The sequence below is a fragment of the Miniopterus schreibersii genome (genome assembly GCF_964146895.1).
Source record: "Miniopterus schreibersii genome assembly, chromosome: 11".
NCBI lineage: Eukaryota > Metazoa > Chordata > Mammalia > Chiroptera > Miniopteridae > Miniopterus > Miniopterus schreibersii.
Window position 1 is genome coordinate 27953375 of NC_138111.1, and position 23287 is coordinate 27976661.

Consider the following 23287-nt stretch of genomic DNA (forward strand, 5'->3'; position numbering starts at 1 on the left):
TCTGGCTCTGGCCTCCCTCCCATTAGTGTTTCTGCTCAGTATGTTGTGGTTTTCAATGTGGCCTTTTTATGTGGTAAAGTAGGAAAGGGGTCAGGAAACTTGGAACCAAGCCCTGACTAGGTGAGGGGAGCTGCTCAGCTTTATAGGGTGTCAGACTTTTACTCTGTAAATTGGGATAAATAATAGATGCTGGATTTTTAGGGCAGTGAATATACTCTGTGTGATACCATAGTGACGGATACATGTCATTTTATATTTGTCCAAACCCATACAATGTACAACAAACACAGAGAGTGAACCATAATATAAACTGTGGACTTTGAGTGATTATGATGTATCACTAGGTTCACTAGTTGTAACAAATGTACCACATTGGTGGGGGATATATATTAATAATGAATGGGGCTGGCTATGCATAGTGGATGCAGGGGGTATTATGGAAAATCTCCATACCTTCCCCTCAATTTTGCTGTAAACCTAAAACTGCTCTTTAAAAAGTTCTAATTAAAATATACTATTTCTCTCTTAGGATTTTCAGAGACTAAATGAGATAATAATAAGGAAAAGGCTTTGCAAGTATAAGTTACAATACAAACATAAAGATCTCTTTTTCTGAACTTAACCTTTTATGATTTGCATTATAAATTCTTAAGTCAAGAAGCATGTCTCCAAATCTGTTTGCTATGATGTAGCAATTTAATAGGAGTTAGGAAAGATACTGCACAGTCTGGAAAGCTCACTTTATTCTTAAAACCAACCTGAGGAAGAAGGGGGAGAGGAGAGTCAGAAACTCATTTTCTATTTTAACCACTTCTTTATTAATTTACCCCCATCAAACATGTGTTACTTTTGTAAGTTAAAGAAATCAATAAAAATTTTTATATTGCAATATAGTTAAAACTAGAGATAGAAATTGGAAGTCATCTGCATATAGGAAGTCATCTGAAAGCTAGAGCAAAGAGAACAAAGGTTTTAGAAAGATAAGCAATTGAGGAAGCAGCCAGATTGACAAGCTGGACCCATATTGTTAAAACTATTGAATGTCAGGTTGAGTTTTTAGATGGTGGGAGCCACTGAAGGGTCTAGAGCAAGGGATACTGTAATCAGAGTAGTGTTTAATTCCCAGAAGAGTAATTTAAGAATAACGCACAGGATGAGTTGGAGGAAGAAAAGGGAAGTTGGGGAGATGAGTGGGTTACTACTGCAGTGGTTCTGGAATAAGTTGGTAAGGACATGAAACAGGATGTTTCATGAGAGTATGTGAAATAATAAAATAACTTAAATTATAAAAAGGTGAATGTTGCCCGGCCAGGCGTGGCTCAGTGGCTGAGCATCGACCTAGGATCCAGGCGATCGGGGCTCAATTCCCCATCAGGGCACATGCCCGGGTTGTGGGCTCGATCAATGACTCTCTCATCATTGATGTTTCTATCTCTCTCTCTCTCCCTCTCCTTTCCTCTCACTGAAATCAATAAAAATATTTTTTTAAAAAGATGAATGTCAGATATTTTGAAGAAAGTACTACCATAGGCTCATGATTAGTTTACCGGAGGGATAAAGGGGAAAGAGATAGGTCAAAATGACCCCCTAGGCAGGTCAAAAAGAGACAAGAGCCAACTTGAAAGGGCTCCCAGAGGCCAAAGCTGAAACAATTTGAGCAAGAAAGTAAATAAAGATAGTATTGGATTATAACAGCAAAAGAAAATAAATATGCATTAATCCATACTGATATAAATGATTGAATAAGTGAACTGGAAGAAGGGACAAATTATATTCTTTTAGAATTGTAATTTTTATGTATTAAAAAGTTACTTATTAAAATTTATTTAAAAGTTTTATTTGTAGAAAGAATGAGAGAAATTTTTAAAATACCGTTAGAACATCACAGTAATAATTGGTGCTGGCAAGATCCACTGATTGCTAAAACTGGTGGGTGAAACTTTAAGGAGAAACAAGATATTTGCATAACCTATAAGAATCTCAACCAAAATATGTATTAATTACTGTGGTAGTTTTAATGTTAGGTCCACAAATTATTTGATACTCCACCCTGTAGGAAGTGGAATTTAATTCCTCTCCCAATGATTGTGGCCTAGACTTAGTGACTTGCTTCTGACTAATAGATTGTGGTTAGAAGAAGAGAAATATAGTAACTTTATAATGAAGAAACCTGGCAAATAGCACCTTAAGTGATTAAAGTTAGCATCACCAGCAATAAGTCATATGCCCCCGATATGCTGTGATGCAACGGACACATCGCCTATATGGTATTCTTCCCTAAAATCCACAACCTCGGTCTAATCATGAGAAAACATCAGGCAAATCCAAATTGGAGGAATATTCTAGAAAATGTCTGCCCAATACTCTTCAAAAGAAAGTCAAGGTCATGAAAGTCAAGAAAAAACTGAGAAACTAAGGAGATCATGGAGACATGTTGGTGAAATGCAGTCTAGATCCTGGAACAGAAAAAGGGATGTTAATGGAAAAACTGAGGAAATTTGCATAAAGTCTGTAATTTGGAGAGCAGTGTAGATTTGATCAATATACCATGGTCATGTAAGATGCTAACATTAGGGGAAGCTGGGTGAAGGATATACAAGGACTCTGCACTGTCCTTGTAATTAACTCTTCTGTATATATAAAATTATTTTGAAATAAAAAGTTTTTTAAACGGTCCTCTATTTTTTTGGTTTACTTAACTGGGGAAATGGTTGGGCCATTAATAAGATAAGGGTAGTTAAAAGGAAGAAGTAGATTGGGGAGGGGTATGACATCAGTGGAAGTAGTAAGGAGTTGGAGATGTGGATCTGGAGCTTAAGAAAGAGGTATAGATTTGGGAGTAAAACCCAAAGAGATATTACTTGAAATAATAAGTTTATACTATTATTATATTTCCACATGCAAGAAGAGAGCATGTGGAAAGAGCCAGTGATCACACTGAGGAAAGGATCTGTCTAGAGTATGAGCAGAAGAACAGTAGGGAGGGTGGTCAAAACAGGGATAGGATGTTTTCATAAAAGCCAAGGGAAAATAGAGTTTCTAGAAAGATCTAGCCAGCCCTATCCAGCGATACTGGAAGGTTATGGAAGATCACCTGAGAAGAGACCACTGGATTTTAAGTAGGAGATCAGTGCTGACCTCAAAGACAACAGTGTTAGTAAAGTAGGAATCAAATGGCTGGACTCAGACAGTGAGGAACCAGGCTTGCTCAAGCCAAGTAAATGGGTTGAGCAAGCCTGTGTGGGTGCCACAGGGAAGGAGCCCCTGGAGGAGAGTGGGACACTCCTGAGCAGAGAGGCAGAAAGTGCTGGCCAGAGCAGGTGGGCCAAAGGGCTGGGGCCCAAAGCGCAAGAATTATTGAGAACCTTGACCAGAAGTAAGGCCCTGCCATTTTCTGGCTGCAGGACTCAGGCTGAAAGCTAGAGGCCCTGGGTCAAAGACTGCTTTTTTTTTCTTCCTGAGCTAGGAGGCCATTCTGTTTCCCAAGTTCCAGCTTACCCCCACTGTGGCCTAGAAAGTTAGGCCAGACAGAAAATGAAGTAAGCTGAACTTATTCATCCTGTCTTCAACTTTTATCTGAGATGGAAAATAATTTGTATATTAAAATTAGGCATTAAACAGCATTCCAGAATGATTTCTATGTGGGGCAGGGTGTGTATGTATAATAAAAGCTACCCTTTATTGACTACTTACCATGTGTCAGGGACTGTGGTGAGCACTTTATATGTACATATTATCCCATTTAACCCTCCCAACACTATGAGATGAGTACTATTATCTTCCTCATGTTAAAGATGAAAAACAGACCCAGAGAGATTAGAAATTTGATCAAGATCACACAGATAAGTAAATGACAGAGTTAAGACTTACTCCAAAACTCACTTTTAACCACTGCTCTATACTGCCTCTTACACACACTCATTTGCATGTGTGTGCACATGGACACACAAGGACCCAGGCTGTGCCAGGAGGTTAACATGGGATATAACTATGGGTGGTATGACTAAGGGTGTTTTAAATAATATTCTTTTGTTCTTATCTTGACTTTTTACAGTCACTATGTGTTCCTCTTGAATTCAGAAAAGGAAATCAATATTTTATTTTATTTATGTAAGTTTTAAGCTTGAATGGTCTTTGCCAAAATTCTGTAATATCTATATTGGGAACAAAGCAGGTACATTCTGCTCAACTGCAGACAAAGGAGACTCTGCCTTCTCTGCAGTAGTATAGGCTCTGCAGTGACAGGACGGAGAATCAGGTGTGTGTGTGTGTGTGACAGAGAGAGAGAGAGAGAGAGAGAGAGAGAGAGAGAGAGAGAGAGAGAGAGAGAGAGAGAGCACGAGAGAGCACGTGAGTGCAGCAGCTGCTGAGGTGAAGGGAGGAGCTCCCTAAGGATGTGCCAGATAGAGAACTCTCTCCCTCACCTACAGCCATCTTGTCCCTGAGCCAGGCGCATTTAGCCTTGAGCATCCAGAGGTACTGGAGATATTTTTCACAGATACCAAGATCCTCAACTTTACCCTTCGTTGAAAATCTTGCCAAGGAGCCAGGCTGCTGGCGTGAAGCCCAGGCTGCAGCCATAGAGAGTGATTGGAGGCATTCTGTAGCTACTTCAGGCCATGAAGGACATGGTCCAAGCAGGCAGTTGGTATTAAGGATGGTCAGAGAGGAGCCAGCAGCATTTAAGGTTGTCATTAACCCACAGGCGAGGCTCTTGTCCAAAGCTGCCAAGTCTTCAGGTGGAGGCAATTCAGGACCCTGGATAGCTCCCAGAGAGGGGCCCAGTCTCTGCCAGATCTGAAAAGCCTTGCTGCCTAAGTCCTAAGGCCCTTGATTATTTAATTTTAAACAGCCTTCCTACACATGTCTCTAGCTGTGAAAGGGCCTGCCCTCTTCTCTTTCAAAGATAAGCCCTATGGATCCAGGGACTCCCCTTTATCCCCTGTCGCCCCTGCTCCACCTTCCTCCACAAACATCTAGCCTGACTGAGCTCTCTATTGAGGTCACCATCACTCTGAAGGTGAAATAAGCTTTCAAGACAACCATGTCAACTCCTGAGTTGTCCTTAGCCAGGGCCTGACTCCCTGATATCTCAAAGATGTAGGACTCTGGGGGGAGGGTACGAGTAGTAGAACAAGAGAATGTGAAATGGGCCTTTGTCTCTAATACCCCTGCACTGCCCTCTTCAATCTGAGAATGGGGGTATGAGGCAGGGGAAATACTGAGCAAGTTTCAAGGCCTGAAGCTGCAGCCTTGCATCACTGTACCTTTAGCCTGGCATTGAGAGTACACTTGATTTAAAGACATCATTTTTAGGGGAAGGGCATCATTTTTAGGGGAAGGAAAATAAGGTGGAAGGTGGTAGATGCAGCAAGTAGAAGCAGAAATGAAACCAGTGAGTCTGGAGCCTCACAGCCTGCCACCTCCACCCTAGCCATGCACATGGCCCCTAGACAGAGAAGAGTTAAATGACTGCTGTAGAGGGGTACTTTCCAATTCCCCCAAGTCATCTAGAGAAGACGTGTTTGTGAGGAGTCTGGAAGGGCAGAGGAATCATAATCATTTAGTAGGGATTTGATTTTCTTTTCTTTTTTTTAATATATATTTATTGATTTCAGAGAGAAGAAGGGAGAGGGAGAGAAATAGAAACATCAATGATGAGAGAGTCGTCATTGATTGGCTGCTTCCTGCACACCCCTAACTGGGGATTGAGCTTGCAACCTGGGTATGTGCCCGAACCATGATATCCTGGATCCTAGGTTGATGCTCAACCACTGAACCATGCCTGGCCAGGCAAAGGATTTGATTTTCTGGTTGAAATTTCCTCCTCTACCTCCAGGCCTCTTCCATGGCTAAATGAATCGGAACTAGCATATGAAATTACTATGCTCTCACTTTGATTGCCTGGGCTGGTGAGTGAGGAGGAAGAGAAGTCTGCCTAAATTGAAGGTGAATGAAAACACTCAGGATCCTATCCCTGCCAAGCAGCCCTGCTCTGGGCCTTGTGCAAGGCTCTCCTCCATTGTTTTCTTCACCTCTTAGAGGTTCCTCAGTCCCTTATTGAAGGCAATCTCTGAGCCCAAAGTCCATTTGACATGCTTTATACCTCAAATAACTTCCTGGTCAGAGAAATAGGTATTAAAGCAATAGTGAAACCATCAGAGAACAGCTGCAGTCTTCCTCTCTTAGCACCAGCCAGACATAGTGGGACAGGAAAGAGCAAGGAGGAGAAAAGAATGTCTAATGTTTCCTAAACCATGAGTGGACCTGTCAGAGTTTGGGCTAGAAGGACTAGGGCTACCCCAACCCCTGACACTCCTGGAGATGGGAGCATTAACAATGTAGTAACTAATTTATCGATGGAAAGATTCTCAGAGGATCTGGATCCAGTCTGTCTCTCAGCCTGGCCCTCTTTTACCTCTAGAAATAGTGTAATCCAGCTTCCAGGAGAGACCCTTACTACGGGATTAAGCACAGGCTTTTGACACACAAGGAAGCCTGGAGAAGAAATGAGAACAGATGGGGACTCTGCCAGATCCCAAGAGAGTTGTTTGTGCTGGTTTTTTAAAAGTAAATGGGCATAACCTCATCCAAAGCTTGCTTTTGGCCTGTTCTCTCAGGGGCAAATATGCCCACCCCCCACCTTCCATGTTTGCCTTCCTTACAGTAGATGCTCTTCAGTCATTGTTTTATTTAAGAGTAGTGATTATGTGACCATTAACCTTACTAAATTGAATACAATCCTGAGCATTCAGGAGAAGAAACAGTTCAGGACTCAGGGGAGGGAGCAGCTGGCTGGAAAGAAGGGCCCATGAATTCTAATCCCCAGACTGCCATCTGTCATTGACCTGGGACAACTCATTTACTTTCTGCCCTGGAGGCTCTTTCTAGAACCTCAGGGCCTGAATAAAAACAGACCTGTAAGCTCAGAGAGTAAAACGACCTGTCTAGACTCTCAAAGTCAGTGCAGTTCACAGGCAGAACTGGAATCCACAGGCACTGCTCTCCAGCCAGTTTTGTTTACTATTCAGGGAGGAGGTTTCTTGTGTTTTGTTTTGCTGCCTCCTTGCCCTTATGTCTGAACTCTCAAGAGTTTCCCTGCCTTGGGCAGTGCACTGCCTGGTAAATATGGTTGCAAGCCTCACATTGTCAAAAAGCTATTTGAACAGACAAAGGATCAGAACAGCCCCATTTCTCTATTCCTCCAAAGGGTTTCTGATGGTTTAGATTCCAAGCTGGCTGCCCACTCTTCTAATACTCAACAATAAGAGTTAGGCCTTACTCATATAAAGGCCCAAGCAGGAGTCTATATCTTATCTGCAAACAAAATTGGAGCCTGGCCTTTGAGTCACAGAAAAAGCTCTGTCTGCTCAGCTGGTGATTAGTCCCCATGAACAGTTGACCTGGGGTTGAGCTGCTGCTTTGGCCATGGACCTTAAGTGGGGTTTTAACTAGGCCAAGCCTTTAAGTAAGCAAGTGAGTTAAGGTTTTGAGGACTCCTACTTTGGCTGTTCTCCAAAATAACTTCCTGGAAGGTAATCTTTCAGTCCCTGGCCTGAGTCTTACATAGATGAAATGGCACTACAAGAAGCCCACAATGCGACATCTGTCTGGGGCGCCATTCTACAAGCCCTGGCACAGCCTGGCAGGCCCCTGGCCTTTCGCCACCTCTATGTTACAGAAATATCTTTGCTGTGGCTTCAAACAAAGTAGAAGGAACTGTTTGTTATCAGATTCTGGCCTTTCATTCTCTGTGCTGGGCACTGGGAGGATACAGTGAAGAAAGACATGGCCCCTGCCTTTATGAACATTTATTAAATTATACAAATAGTCATCTAAGTAAAATTTGATATGTGCATGAAAGAGATGTATGGGAGGGAGGGGCTGTGAGAATATATTATAGAGGGGCCTCACCTATCCCAGTATTGATGGGAAGCTTCTTTTAAGGGCTGACGTGTCAGCCAAGGCCTGAAAGACTAGTAGCATCTAGCCATGAGGTGGGAAGGAAGGATCTTGGTGCTCCACCAGGAGTAAAGAAGACTGGTGATACAAAGAGTGCAGGAGATGAAGCTGGGGAAAGGGAAGGGAAGGCAAGCGACTATTTTTGCCACCATTCTTAGCTCAGTTTGAATGACTCCTTTCAAAAAAAGAGCTAGTTGAGACCCACCTAAAGTGCCATGGCATGCCCCCTGGGGAGGCTGGTGATTGTTCCATCTCCTTAGCATAGGGGACTCTCACAGGAATGCTTATGAGAGACACTTCTAGCCCCTTTCTGGGGCTCACACAAATGGAGTGGTCCTCACCTGGCAGCACAGCTCAAAGGAGGGAGGAGGGAGGAGACAAGAAAGACTAGGCACTTATTTTCCCTACAAATCCTCTCTATATGTTTTTCCATTGCTTTGAACTGTTTATTAATACATGACAGAAGCCATTTCCCTATTTAGATGATTCCACTGGGAATTCTACACCATCACCCCTCTCCTAAGGTAGATAAAAAATGTCAGCTTTCAAGATTTTATACTTGGATTAAAGAAACTAAATTATATTACTACCTCCGGTGAGACGGCGCCATTGCCTGTTCCTATCTGTGTGCTCCAGGCACTGTGATACTGATAACATCAGTGAGTTGAAGCAGCTCGATCCAGACAATATGCAGCTGACTGGAGCTGGGTCGGGGGTGGGGGGGGTGGGGGGGGTGACAAATTTCTCTCCGAATCCAGAGCTGCCCAGGGTTGACTGTAGACTGGGATCCAGGAATTTTCAGGTTCTTTGCATAGACCATCGGTTCTTTCCTGTGTGTAGAGAGAGAACTCGTCTTAGTCCTACCTAGATGTAATAAGGAGTTGAAAATTACCCTCCTAAACACTGGAATAAGATAAAATCACCGAGGACCCAATGCTCAGGTTTTCACTGAAGTGAAAGATAGAAGGGAGTAGCGGGGGCAGAGTAAAAATCACATGAACAAAGCAGGTTCCTACTTCCTATGAAATTAGGCGTCCATATAAAAGCCAAAATATGCCTGGAAATGATTATTCTGTGCTTCTTTGAAGCCCAGATGTGAGGCCTTGTAACTAACCTTCTGACTGCTACAAGGTTGTGGAGTGAAGAGAAAACTTTGTTCCCCTGCCAGGAAACCCAGGAACTTTGGAAGTTTCCTATCTAGTTGTAACCAGGATTTAACCCTACAGAACGAGCATCTTTTTACAGGGAAAAAAAGAAATTGTCTTATTTCAAATGCATCAAATAACATAAAATATTCATTCAACTCTGGCAGCATTTCCAGACCTATTTTTGTGAATAGCCAAACACAGTCTCTCTATCCCCCAAACATGATTTCCCCCCCCCCCCAAAAAAGCAGTAGACCCCCAAGGTCAAAATTTTGGGAGAAGTCAGTGTAACCTTATTGAGGTTGCCAGTCCTCTGCCCTAATGCAAACCTGGCTTTAATGTACCTCAGTGCTCTGCCCACTCACCTATAGGTTCTAGTGTTTGGATGCAGGAGACAGAAGAACTAGAATCCACCCCAACTCTAACTGCATAGTTCTTAACTTTTCTCAAAGTGGAGGCATGCAGTTACTGACTCCATTACTATACCTGGGGGTGTGGAATCATAATGAAGTCAAGTGATTTTCAGTTTTACTTTGTTTTTACAGACGAAGGTTTTTAAAGTGAAAAGTCATGATCATTATATAATAATCACTCAGAGTGTAGGTTCCCAGGCTGAGCCTCTGCTGAATACTTATAGTTGGTGGAACAGGTATTCTGGGTTCTAGAAACATCTCAATACACCCTGTCCTACTCTGTCCTAGGCTACTCCTGTTAGGTCTGTACAGGCCTCCTGCCCCAAGAATTAGAAACCCAGGGTCTTTGCTGCTTGTTTGCCATCTCCCCAGGTAGATGATCCAAGACTGTGGTGCAGCCAGAATTGGGGGCAACTACTCACCTCTCTGCTATTACTTCGAGGTTGGCCAGGCCCTGGTCACCCTCTCTTGCCTTCAGCCTACCCTTGCCCACACTTCTTAAGAAATAGCAGACCTGGTATGATCTCTGGGCCATGGCTGGATTTCTCTACTGGATGGCTTCTCTCTGTGGGGAGTCTCAGGCCTCCCAAGGATCAGACCTACAACTGTTGAGAACAAAATAAAATTGTTGAAATATCAGCAAACCAGAGAACAAACACTGTCTTGAGTTCTCTTAATTGATGTCTTCAAACATCTGGTCCTTCTCTGCTGGCTCTTTCCCCTACCCTCAACCATCCTCTAGTTTCTCCCATCATATAAGTGCTCCTCCAGGGCTCTGGTTCTGGTTCCTCCTTCTCTTACATTATCCTTCTCAAAAACTTGTCCTTCCCAGACACCCATGACACCAGCCTCTCCCTGGTCCCCTAACTCTCTGACCACAGCTGTCAGTCTTCTGCTACCCTTTGGTGCTGGTGCTCCCCAAGTTCTTTCCTCTGACTCTTCATATCTGTAAACATACACATACCCCTACACAAAACAAAATCATTAGAACTTGCTCTTATGTCTGTTTCTCTCTTTTTCTTAGTGGCATCACAACTCACCCAGTCACCTGAGCCAGGAGGAAACCTGGGAGTCATCTTTGCCTAGGTCTTTACCCTCAAACCCAGATCCAATCAGCCACTGAGCCCTGGCAGTTTAACTTCAATGTGTTTTTCTGCTCCATCCCCTTTTCTCCAACTCCACTGACTGCCTTTTTCAAGCTTTTATCACCTCTTGCTATGCCTCTTATCTGGTCTCCCTGCCTACAGTTTAATCATTCCTTCCCATTCTCTCTACCTGGCTCCCAGAGTGATCTGTCTATATAAATCTGACAACGGGCGGAAAATCCTTCAATAGCTCCCCATTGTTTCCAGTTAAAGTCCAAAGCCCTGAACATCACTTATAAAGCCCTTCATGATACTAAGCCTTCCTCCCGTTCTGGTCTCATCACCTGCCATTTTACCTCCTGCCATGTAACATTCTAGCAAAACTGAGCTATTCCTTTTGCCTGCTCTATGGTCCTGCATGTCTTCCTCCTCGCTTCCTTCTTTTCCTTTTGCTCCCTATTCCTTTCTTGTTCGTCTGGTTCTCTTCCACCTTCTACCCATCCTTCATGCCTCGGCTTTCTTTGAAAAAGTCTTCCCTAATTTTCCAAGGTGGGATAGGTGCTTCTGTCCTGTATACCTACACTATTCGAACCTCTGTTCTAGCACTTGGCACATTATTAAAATTATCTGCTTGTTCATTTACTCTACTCACTGGTCTATGAGCTCTTCATGGGCAGAGATCATATTATCTTTGTATCCACACCACCCATTATAGTGCCTAAAATATAAGTGCCCCTAAAACATAAGACCAGAACTGAATTTTGGTGGCTGAGACTTAGTCTCCTTTTCTTGTACTGCCCTCTGCTTTTTTCTCCTGAGTTCAGCATTAATGGAGGTTAGAAAATTAGAACAGGCTGAAAAGGAGAGGAAGGGCAGGAGCAAGAAATGCCATAGAGGGGAGAAGCTGTTCGATACCAGCCCTCCAGGTCCATGGTTCATTGCAGACAAGTAGCTCTTTATTCTTCCAAGGCCAAAGGAAAGAGAGCAGAGATGGCAGCTCTGTGAAAGCTTCCCAGAGACTGCCAGACTGTTACTTTGCTTTCTTGGGAAATCAAGGAGTCCAAAAGATTCATGAACCAGTGCAGGCAAGGCATAGTTCCTTGAGTAATTGAAATTACCAAAATCCTCAAGTGAGATTTGGGACCAAGACCTAGACGAGGTTCTATAAGTCAGTCTGGCTCAGACCAAACATCAGTGTCCGCTGACATTTCTCTTGCTTTAGCTTCCTACCATCTGCAGGGCTCAGGACCAGACTCAAGGATTCTCCAATAAAATGCCCTTTATTGATTTGTGGGTAGCATCTCTCCTCAGTGTCCTATGCCTCCTTTTTTACCTTGGGGAACTGGAATTCACATCCTAGGAGGAAATGGAAAGATTACCTGGACAATTCTCCCTAAAGCTCTGTTAGCCCTGAACATCTGGTTCCCTCCTTTCCCTCTTCTGGGCCCTGCCTTAGAGGCACTCCAAGTAAAAGCCTACAGAAACTCAACCCAGAATCCCCCAGGCCCTCCAGCTCCCTTGATTTTAGAATTATTTCCCCTCTCCTATGAAAGGCTTCATTCCTGAAATCTACATTGGCTGAACCTGAATAAAAAAGAGGAGAAGGGACTGCTTCCTCTCCACCACTCCCCCGCACACCATTTTCTCCTCCCTCAGGTCCTGCCAATCAGTCTTCCCCCCCCCCATATTGTGGTAAAATATACAAAACATTATTGTTGATCTATTTTTCTGTTTTGCTTTTTGTTAATCCTCACTGGAGGATATTTTTTTCCATTGATTTTTAGAGAGAGTGGAAGGGTAGAAGGGAGTACTGGTGCTCCATTTAGAGCCTTTCTCAAGCTTCAGTGTAACAAAGTCTTCCCTCTTTATGTTTTCAATCGGTAGCCTCAAGTCAGGAGTATTTTGTCTGGCAGAGGAAACTATATTCTTTGAAAGAAGAATCCCCAGAGGGAACCAGGTAAATAAGGACTGGAGCAGAGCTCTCTTGGAAGGTAATGGATAGATGTGGTGACCTGAAATTTCCTGACACACAGTGAAAAATAAAATATTAAAAACCAGCTATAGCTCTCAGTCATGACTCAAGGCATTGTAAATGGGAACAATCCTTTGGGAATGCGGTATGGCAATATGTAAGAAGAATTTTTAAAATGCTCATATTTTTGACTTAGTAATTCTACTTGATATAGGAAATTATCCTAAATGCAAATGTATATGGATTTCAGGGTAGCCTTATTTATTATAGTGAAATTTGCAAACAACCCAAATGTCCTAAATAAGTGAATGGTTAAAAAGTTATTGTATATCCCCTCTATGGATATTATGCAGCCACTAAACTGATGGTTACAAAATTATGTAAAAATATGGAGAGTTGATTATTTTCTAATACTAATTTTTTAAAATACAGAATATAAGATATAGTGTGATTTTCTTTAAATGTTGTTCTATGTACATGTATTAGCTGGCACTCTCTGGTTACAAGAACAAAATCCAACTCAATCTAGATAAACTACAAAGGAGACTAGACTATAGGGACACAGGTTTCTCATAGTGTCTAATGTCAGGCATGTAGGCAAGCCTTGGGAGGGTAGGGAAAATTCTAGAACCAGAGCCTGAAACCTAAGGAACACTTCCCTATCTCTTGTGTTTGCTTCTTTCTGAACATCAGCTTTATTCTTGTGTCCCTGCCCAATGGCTTTCTCTGCTACCTAATCCACAGTCTTGAGTTTTATATCTCCCCTTAGTCCCACTTCCCAATTCTGGGGAGACCAATTGGCTCCACCTAGTCCAAGCAGGGGTGGGACCACATATAACCAACATGGTACCTGAGGCCCACCTCCATGTCCACAAAGACAGGAGGAGCAGTAGTTCCCAGAGAGGGAAACCCCAGAGTGTTGCTACTTTAGTACACACAAGATTCAAATACACTAGAGCATTAACAGGTTGTCTCAATGTGGTGAAACTAAAGACAACTTTTTTAAAGTTTTAGCATATATTACCTTATAATAGATCTATGAAACTTGTGGTGGCTACAGTTGGTTGTTACTAGGCCTGGGGTCAGCAGCACCCTCCTCCACTTTGTTTTTCACAATAACAGCCACCACAAAAACACTACAGCTTGGTGGTGCTTGTTTTTAGTAGTGAATTATCTCCTAGGAACTGTTTAAGGACACAGAAAATCCTCAGCTACTTACAGGGCCAATTTGAGTTCTCAAACTTTAACCCAAGCATATGAACCCTCTTTACTTCTTTTTGGCAAACTTTATTGTGTCCCAAATGCTCTGCAGAAGTGTGGTGTATACAGAGAGTGCTTTCCTCATCTGAATTCTGCTATCAGCACCCAGTCCAGAGCTGGAAAGAGAGTGGACGTTCAGTGTTTTGACTTTATTTGAATTGAGTCTTTTAGAGAAAAGTCTAGATGATTAGGGAGATTTAGACTGATGAAAGAGGCCTCCCTGAGCTAGGCAGGATCCTCTGCCTCCTTTCCCAAATTCAGGCTTTACATAGTTTTCTCCAGCTTTTCTATTCTTCTTCCCCTCTTTGTAAGGGCCACTAACAACATTTGGAAAGACTGCCTCCCTTATGTTTCCATGATTCTCCTCCAGATCTCCCCCAGAGACCTTACCCCTGTGAGAGGTCTTTGTCCTTTCCTATAAGTGGGACTACTAAGACTCTTAATACGTCCAAAAGGGATACAAGTCCTGGCCAATTACCTAGCACTGCAGGCAGCTCCTGGAGAAGTCCTGGAGAAGGGGAAATAAAAGTGGGAGCTGCCTAACAATTGGACTCAGGAAATAGGACTCAGGACTTCAGGTCATACCACAGAGTAAGAGCTGTCATTGTCCAAATGATTCTCATGTTGAGTTGTGGAGTCAAAGACAGATGGGAATGCCATAGAGGCTGAATGAACAGCCATCTGCAGGAAAGTAGAGAGGTCTAACCAATGCCTAGAGTGCTACTGTATATTCTTGGACAGGAGATTAAGATTCTGCCCAGCCATGGACATTGGACATAAAGGCATTGTATATCCCTCTAAAATATGATATCTAAACATGCTTATCCCCATCCACTGCCAAAGATGTTTTGGGAGAGTGGCATAACCCTGAACAGGGGGACCAGAGCCCCAGGTATTTTCAGAGCTTACCTCTGGACAAATTGTGACAGAAACAGAGTTGGTCTTTGATACCATATCACGCTGCACTCATCTGTTAGAGAGTGGTCTGAGCTCCTGATCTTACCTGCTTTCCTGTTTCTTAATCAGTACTATCTGTCTTCCTGGCCCTGTTTCTGCTCTAGGTCTGTCCTGCTTCCTTCTTGTGCCCAGGGGAACTGAACAGGCTATACACATGACTCTATTCTAGAAGTAGCCTTTCAGCATTTCACAACTCAGCACTGCCTCCGCCAACTCCCTCCTGAAACTAGAGGAAAATTCATGTGTGTTCAGCAAAGAAAGGTTAGAAAATGTTTATACAAGCACTCTGCCTCTTCATACCTCGTTCTAAATCCATTTCAATTTCCATCCTCCTGAGAGTTATGCTTGGAAGCTAGGACAGTGGTTGCCTTTCCTGTGGGAAAGCTAAAATTGAATCATGTCTCTACCCTAAATCATCCATGCTCACTCCACAAGACAAAGGCACAATTGTTCAGCACCACGGAGAGCACCTTTGTCCTGGCGTCAACATCAAGGGTGGGTGAAAGATGAGAATTTGTAGCTGGGAGCCCAGCTAGTCTGATCTCCTTCCACTCCTGGCCAGCCACCAAGTATCCCTCTTTTTCCATCCCTGTAGTATTCAACTCCTTCCTTTACCTAACTAGGCTTTTAGGAATGAACTTCCTCAACTTTCTACCCATCTTTCTGCCTCCATGTTATCTGCATCTCCCACCCATCTTCACCTCCCTTCCATTTCAGTAAGGAGCCTTCCTCCTCTGGTCCAAGGTTCTGGTTCCATCTCCTATTGACTCCTCAAAGACTATTTCTCATCAAACATCTTTTCTACCCAGCTTCCTTCCCCTCAGTCCAGCACAATGGTGTTCCTTAGCTCCAAAGAAATCCTTCAACTCCAGAGCCTCTTCTGGCCATTATTCATTCTCATTTCTTCACTTCTCAGTCTGGCTCCTTGAAAGAATAGCCTGTGTTCCATTTCTACTCCTTTATCTCCTATTTCCTCCTAAATCCCCTGTTATCTGGACTCTGTTCCTACCCTTCAATTAAAACTGTGCTTGCTGAGGTCATCTATGACTTTCTCACTTCTAAATATTGTCTTTATCTTATGGATCCATCTGTTTGACACTATCAATTTCTTCTATCTTAGAACTCCACTTAAGTGGCTTCCTAGATATTTTCCTACATCTCATCTTTCTGCTTCTACTCATTCTTCCACTCATTCCCTAAAGTGGATATGCCCCAGAGTCCCATCCTTGATTCTTGTCTTTTATCACTCTCCTCAATCTCTCTGAGATGGCCTATTCCCCTTTGTGGCTTCCATCACCACCAGCCTATACCTCTTTCCTGAGATCCCAAACGGCAAATGCTACTGACTAATGATATAATCCAATGTCCAAGAGATACTTTTTTTAAAATCCTCGCCTGAGGATATAGGTTTTTTTTAAAATTAATTTGAGCCCGGCCAGGCGTGGCTCAGCGGTTGAGCATCGACCTAAGATCCAGGCGATCAGGGTTCGATTCCTGGTCAGGGCACATGCCCGGGTTGCGGGCTCAATCAATGACTCATCATTGATGTTTCTATCTCTCTCTCTCCCTCTCCTTTCCTCTCTCTGAAATCAATAAAGATATATTTTTTTTAAAAAAAAATTAATTTGAGAGAGAGAGAGAGAGAGAATTTAAAACTCAACATGTCCCAAACTGAACTCATCTCATTTTTCCTGGTAGAGTAGCTGTGCCTCCTCCTTCATTGTCTGTCTTGCTAATTAGTACCCCTTTCCCAATTACTCCAGGCAGAAAACAGAATGTCTGGACTCCTTCTACATTTTATCTCAAAAGTCTGCCAATTTTATGCTCTTTAACACCCTCCTTTCTGTCCTTTTATCTTCTGCTTCTGCTTAGTGCAAGTCCCTGCCATCTTTTGTTGACACTGTTGCAATAGTTTCCTGATTACCCTTACCTCCAGTCTCATTCCCCTGCCATCCATCTTCTACGTGGCTATCAGAAGGTCCTTCTACATCTCAGATCTGATCATGTTACTCTCCTGCTTAAGACTCCATTGGTTCTCCATATCTTCTGAGTAAAAAACAAAACCAAGGCCTATCTTCCACTACCATCTGAGCCCTCCTGACCTCATGACTTTATTTCCTGCCACTTTTTATCATATCTTCTAGGTTTCAACTAAAACAAAATACTGACTTTTCCGTGAATATGTAATGGTAGTTTTATGCTTCTGAGCCTTTGCAGATGTTTCCTGAATGTCCTTTCTCCTTTATCTTAAGCTAACTGGTGAACTAATGTTTTGAGATCTTTTAAAGTGGCTTCCTCTGTGAAGTTTTCCCTGATCACCCTCCCTTTGTCACTTTCCTTCTACTTTTCTATGGCTCTTGTTACCTTTATTGATGATTAATGGGAGCTCCTTAAGGGTGGACCTATATTCTATTTATCTTTATGAGCCCTAGGCATGCCAGTATCAAATAAGTGAGGGGAAATTGCAGCATAGTGGAGTAGGGAGAGAAGAGGAGTCAGAATGCCCTGTTGGTCAGGCCCCTGCTCACCCTGTGGAGAGAACATCTTTTCCACAGATATTTCCCCACATAAGCTAGGCACCAACCTGTGTGGTGCCAGGGCTGCAGCTGTGGGCCAGTCACTCCCAGGGCACACTATCCACGATTATGTGGGTTAGGACAGATAGAGTGCTCAGCATGTACTATACTGAATACTATTCTAAGTGCTTGCATTTATTAACTAATTTTAGCCTCACAAGAACCTTTGTCATAGGTATTAGTATTAGTCCCATTTTAAAGATGTGGAAACTTAAGCCCAGATCACACAGCTAGTAAATGGAGGAGCTGGGATTTATAAAAAGAATGGGTTGATAAGTTGATATTTGTTGAAGCTGGAGATAATTACCCAGAATCTCACTATATTGTTTTCTCTACTTTTGTGTAAGTTTAATAATTTCTATAATAAAACATTTTTTAAAGACCAGATTGGATTAAATCAATGGATTTTAACCTTTTTTAAAAGCAACAGAACACTTTCTCCAACCAAAATCCTGTGGAAAGGCTGATATGTAAATGAAATAAAAGTAGATCTACTCTGGTTTAAGAGAAGCCAGACCCCCTCCCATTGGTCCCTTCTTGCACTCAGCCCCTCCTGAGAACACAGGGTTAGGGAACACAGTTTAATGAAAATCACTGGACTAGACAAAGTCTAAAGATTCTTCTTGCACTTTTGCCTTCCTCTAGTTATATTGGCTCTGCACTGGCCATTAGCCTATATATCCTGTCCCAGAAACAGTAAGACAGGGCTATTAATCATTTCTGTAGTCGGTAGAGAATTTGAAGGGTTGCAGAAACATGGGTTGCTATTAGAGATAAATTTCAATGTCTGTCTCTGCTGAGTGTTTATTAATAATCTTGCTAATCCCCGCTCTAGTTCCCGGATCTAACTCCTGTCAGATGTCCTTGGGGGCATTTTAAATTCTCCCTGATTTCTTGGAGCCAGATGCTTCCTTCTGCCTGGATTCGTCTCTGATACTTATATTCATGAATATTTCACATTTAATCTCCCTGATTACATTTCCATGTGATGATCGTAGTGTATTGGCTGCATTTCTCAGGAAGGACATACAGGAAGCCCACAGTAAAGGCTTGAGTTTGCAGGCACAGTGCCAGAGATCTTTGTTCTTGCCACTAAGATGGGCTTCTGTCATGGACAGTGACAGGAAGATGCTGAATGGTGGGCTTTGCATGTGACCTCTTGGTCTAGGACTTTGCACCCTGGCTCATGACCTAAAAGGACTGGCAGTTTCACTCAGGGATCAAATGGCACCAGGACCTGCCCAGTGGCCTTGAGGACCACATGTAGGTCCCTGTGACCAGAGTTGCTCAACAGCTTCCCAGCCCCCAGTCAGGCCCCATCCTTCCTGCAATGTTATCATTGCTGCCAAGTACCTTCTGCCTGAGTGAAAAAACTGATGAACTCATCTGTACTGGGGAGGAAAAAGTTAGCCCCAAATGCCTGAGGGCTTGTGTTTTAAAAGTCAGCCCAGGGAAAGGACTGTGAGGCTTAACACTGGGATGGATGGGGTGGAGGGTTTGGAGAAGATGCATGATTGAAAGGCACCAGTGTAAACATGTTAATGCAAACTCTAGGAGATATCAGGGTTCCCCAAAGAGAGAGAGGAGGGCTGAGGTCAGGACCCTGCAGAGTAAACAAAGGGCTGTGGAATGAGATAGAAATGAGTGTCCTAAAAGCCAGTGAAGGGAACCATTCCCAAATGGATGTGGTATGTATGACATGTAACAAATGCTACAGAATAAGTAATGTGACTAAGGAAATTAGAAATGTGCCAATGCTCCCCTGGTAGGGTCCCACAGGGACCTTTATGGGCTTTACCCTTTGAGAATCTCCCTTCAGGTTGCTTTTGGAGTGAGCCCTCCCTGTGGTGTAAGGAGAGCCCAGCTGTCAGGTCTCCATGTCTCCTACAGATAGCACCTGCAAGGCTGTTTTGGCTGCAGAGAGGCATGTAAGGGCCACTAGAGGCCTGCTTCTCCAAGGCTTCAGGGAACAAGTGCTGTCGGTAAGAAGTCTCCCAAGGAGGAGCTGAGCCAGGGAGGCAAAGGATGAAGGACTGGAAAGGTGTGTTGCATGGGAAGTTTCCTGAGATATAGCCACTGCAGCAGCCAACCTTTTCTGAGCAGAGCCTCCTGCCCTCTCCTCCTCAATCATAGCTAAGTGTTGGGGGTCAGAGCAGAGACAGAAGCCCAGGTTCTGCCTCAGGAACTTGCAAACCACTGTAGCAACACAGCCCACCCAGGGCCTTGTACTCTAGGTGGCTTAAAGGAACACAGATAAGGTCAGGATTTCCCTCCCAAATATTCTAGACTTTTCCCTCTCCCCTTAGTGACAAGCATGTTTTCATTTCTACTGCCTCATTCTAAAGGGAACAGAAGCCACCATAATGGGTATATATCATTCCCTTGCTGAGTCACCAGCAGCCACTCAGATCTCTGGGCCTGTCAGTGAGGGTCCATTACTGGAGCATTCTACCTACCTATCTGTCTGCTCTCTGCAGCTTTAGAGGCAGAACAGGCACTGCCTTGGATCCACTCTGCAGTCCTCAGACTCTGTAGTCTTAGACAGACACCTTGGATGGCAGCACTCATATCAATGAGTCATCAGTTTCTCATGGAGAATGCAAATGACTCCAGCCCCTTCCAACTGACTGAGGCAGGTTGGGCCAGGGCCCTGGATCTTGTAGCAGAGGTTTGTGGTGTTTTGGAGGGAAGAGTGGGGCTAGATTAATGAGCGAGCAGCACAGGACTAACTGACTGTCAGCTGATTTGTCGGTATTTGTCTTCTCATCTACCATACCCAGCCAACCTTTCAGGCTTTCCCAGAAGACATATTTAGGGCTCATCTGTGAAATAGAGAAGTCTTCATGAGAACTCTTTTTTTGTTCAGTGGCTGCAGCCTTGAAGTGTGGCCTGGCTTGGCCAGTCAGTTCTCTGGGTCCTGTGAAGGGACTTGTCCAGTGCTAGGAGAAATGGAGGGAGAAGGTCTGTCTTAGGGGGCACCTACTCTGACCTTAATGCAGATTTAAACTCACAAACCTAGAAAGATCTTTCCAAACAAGTACATGGGAAGGGCCCTGAGGAGTAGGCAACTGGTATTGGAGGTTGGAGAAGGAGGTCCTGTGGGCTTAAAGAATTGCAGTGGGCTTTCTAGGAAGGCTGGATTACAGAGGACATTGCAGATAGACACCCAGGTGAGTGTAAGTGAGGCCGAGATCCTTGACTCTTCTATCCAGTTCAGGGTCTTCCTCTCCCTCCCTGAATCTCCTGACTGCTGCCAGGAGCAAATGCCCTCAGAGACCCAGGGGACAGATGGGAAGGCCAGCTTCAGGGCTCAGAGCAGCCCCTGTGTTCACTTCCTAACAACTCCCTGTCTTTCTACTTTCTCCCTGCCAGGACCCAACTGCCACCTCCATCTCAGACGGAGACTGTGATGCCCGGGAGGGTGAGTCAGTAGCCATGAATTACAAACCATCCCCGCTCCAAGTGAAGCTGGGTGAGTGGGTCCGGGGGAGGTGAGAGAGAGGTGGGGAGTGGACAAGGTACTCTGGGGCTGGGTCTGCAATGAGGTGCCACAAATAAACCAACTCAGGCTAAATGATTCCAAGACTCAAGCCACCAAGTCATTGGCACTGCCAGGTACCTTATTTCCTGCAAGGCAAAGAGGGAAGTTACAGTTCTCTGCAGGACTGAAAACTCTAGGAGGCATCTCTGAGGCCAAGATGGCTCCACTTATTCCAGGGGATAGTTGCAGGGATAAAAGCATGGAACCCCAGAAAGAGGGTTGGAAGTCCCATTCAATACTGAACCAGTATGGGGAGAAGCTGTCTTAGAGGTGGGTGTCAGTTGCTATATCTGAGAGGTAGAAAGAATGAGGATTCCAAAGCCTAGAAGCTGAGCCCCATTCCTTCCTCATCCCATCTGGAGATCTCGGCCTGGTGGGCTCCTGGTTGGGGAGTTTTTCTTGGTTTTTGGTTTTTGGGGTTTTTTTTAGTAAACTTAAATATCTCTCTCCCTTTCCAGGGTGACCTTTCCCTTGGGGTTTTTCTCATGTCCACTCTGGTCAGTTTATGCTACGGCCTGCTCTTTGAAATCACTTGGCTCCCAGCCACTGCCCATAGCTCCTTCAGCTGCTATTCTCACTTCACCCTAGGCCGAACACTGCTCCTCTCCCTTCAGGAACCAAAGTTTTGTTCACCTAAGGCTGCTTCATATAGTAGACTTTTACTAAAAATTTGGTTTTATGAAGAGAAATTACAACACAGAACATCCAGGAAAGAGTTTACAATTAGATACAGGCCATCACTATCCTGTAAAACCCCTCTGCCATCCATTTCTCCTCAGGCTCCAGCTACCCACCAAATAGTGGACCCCTCAGCAGCCGTAAGAGCCCTTACCCATCTATTCTAAACCTTCTCCCACTGCAGCTGCCAGGACTCCTTTTCACAGAGTTCTGTTCTTTTATTTTAAAAAATAATTTTTTTTAACCTTGCTTTTCTCCTTCCAGACCACAGCTAGAGAACCCCTCAGGCTGTTTTTCTAAACAAGAGAACAGCTCTCTTAGTGGAATCTGTTCCTCTTCCAAAGATACCAGACTCAAAGTACAGCAAGTTTTGTATATTATTGTTTAATTTAACAATACAAGTGTTGCCCAGCCGGGTGTGGCTCAGCGGTTGAGCATCAACCTAGGATCCAGGAGATCAGGGTTCGATTCCCGGTCGGGGCACATGCCCGGGTTGCAGGCTTCAGCCGATCAATGACTCTCTCATCTTTCTATCTCCCCTCTCCCTCTCCCTTCCTCTCTCTGAAATTAATAAAGATACATTTTTTAAAAAAACAATACAAGTGTTTTAACAAGTATAACTTCTTTTACTCTCCCCATCACATTCTCCTCCCAAGATAATCATTCCAAGCTTTTTTTTTTTAACTTTTTTTTTTATTTTAACATAAGTGGTATCATACTGTACACATTTTCTGAAACTTTTTTTGTTTTGTTTTCCACTTAATGTCTTGGAGCCCCTTCCAATGTCAGTATATAGAGAATGATTTCATCCTTTTAAATGGTTGCATAGTAGACTGTAGTTTGGTTTTGCCAGTTTATTGTTTGTATTTTTTCACTTTCAAACAATTCAAACATGCTTTTAAAATAACATTTTTTTTCCCTTTCCATTACATTACCACCAAAGCTCCTCATTAAAATTCACAACCTTGTCCCAGCAGTACTAAGGAAAAAACCACCACCACCTCCAGGAATTTTAAGGCAAATTGCACCCCCTAGAGGTTTGGCGTGGTAATGGTAGCTGCTGCCTGCCAAAAAGAGACCGGGAAAAACTGAAAGGAGTCAGATGAGCAGAGGAAAAGAAAAGAGGGTCAGTGACCTGGAGACGAGTCAGAGACATGACAGTCAGGGAAATTCCAGAGTCACAGTAGCTGGAAATGACCAATTATCCTTCCTCTCCAGAACCTGTGGTTATTTTATGAGAGCTTTTTCCTAGCATCCCTCTCCACCAGTCTCTTACCCTACATCAGAACTTTACTTAAGATGAGTAGAAAAGGGTAGACAGTCCTCCATCCAGGGCCCAGGCAGATTACTGGCTACTGGTAACAGTGCCACACACCAGACAGTAGCCACCTGGTGGCCAGCCCCATGAATCTGGTAGGTTCTGGAGCCTCGGAGAACTCAAGAGGCTGGCAGAGGAGTCAGAGGTATAGCCAGAGGGACTCCCCCAGCCTCTCGCCCCTTACCCTGCCAGCCCCATTCGGCCACTCCTACTCCACAACCTTTGGTGGCTCCTTTTCCTTCCTTCCTTCCACATTAATCCCAAACCCCTCTCTCTGGCATTCAAGGTCATGCCCTTAGTTTGTAATCAGAGGGAGCTCCCAGCCCCTTAGCACAGGACCTGGGATTGGTGACATAAATGTTGTTAATAAATGACTGAAT

The 23287-nt window shown here is 43.8% G+C and overlaps 1 protein-coding gene across 10 annotated transcripts in view; it reads left to right on the forward strand.

Moving 5' to 3' along the window:
* FAM219A (family with sequence similarity 219 member A) overlaps positions 1-23287 on the forward strand; it is a 46652-nt gene that overhangs the window by 17899 nt on the left and 5466 nt on the right. For 4 of the 10 annotated variants that reach the window (XM_081152248.1, XM_081152249.1, XM_081152250.1 and 1 more), the window contains exon 2: positions 20743-20791. In XM_081152248.1, coding sequence (XP_081008374.1) covers positions 20743-20791 — 49 coding nt within the window. Of the gene's footprint in view, positions 1-14898; positions 15056-20742; positions 20843-23287 lie in introns of those variants that run through there. The other 6 variants (XM_081152242.1, XM_081152245.1, XM_081152244.1 and 3 more) reach the window with 3 other exon arrangements.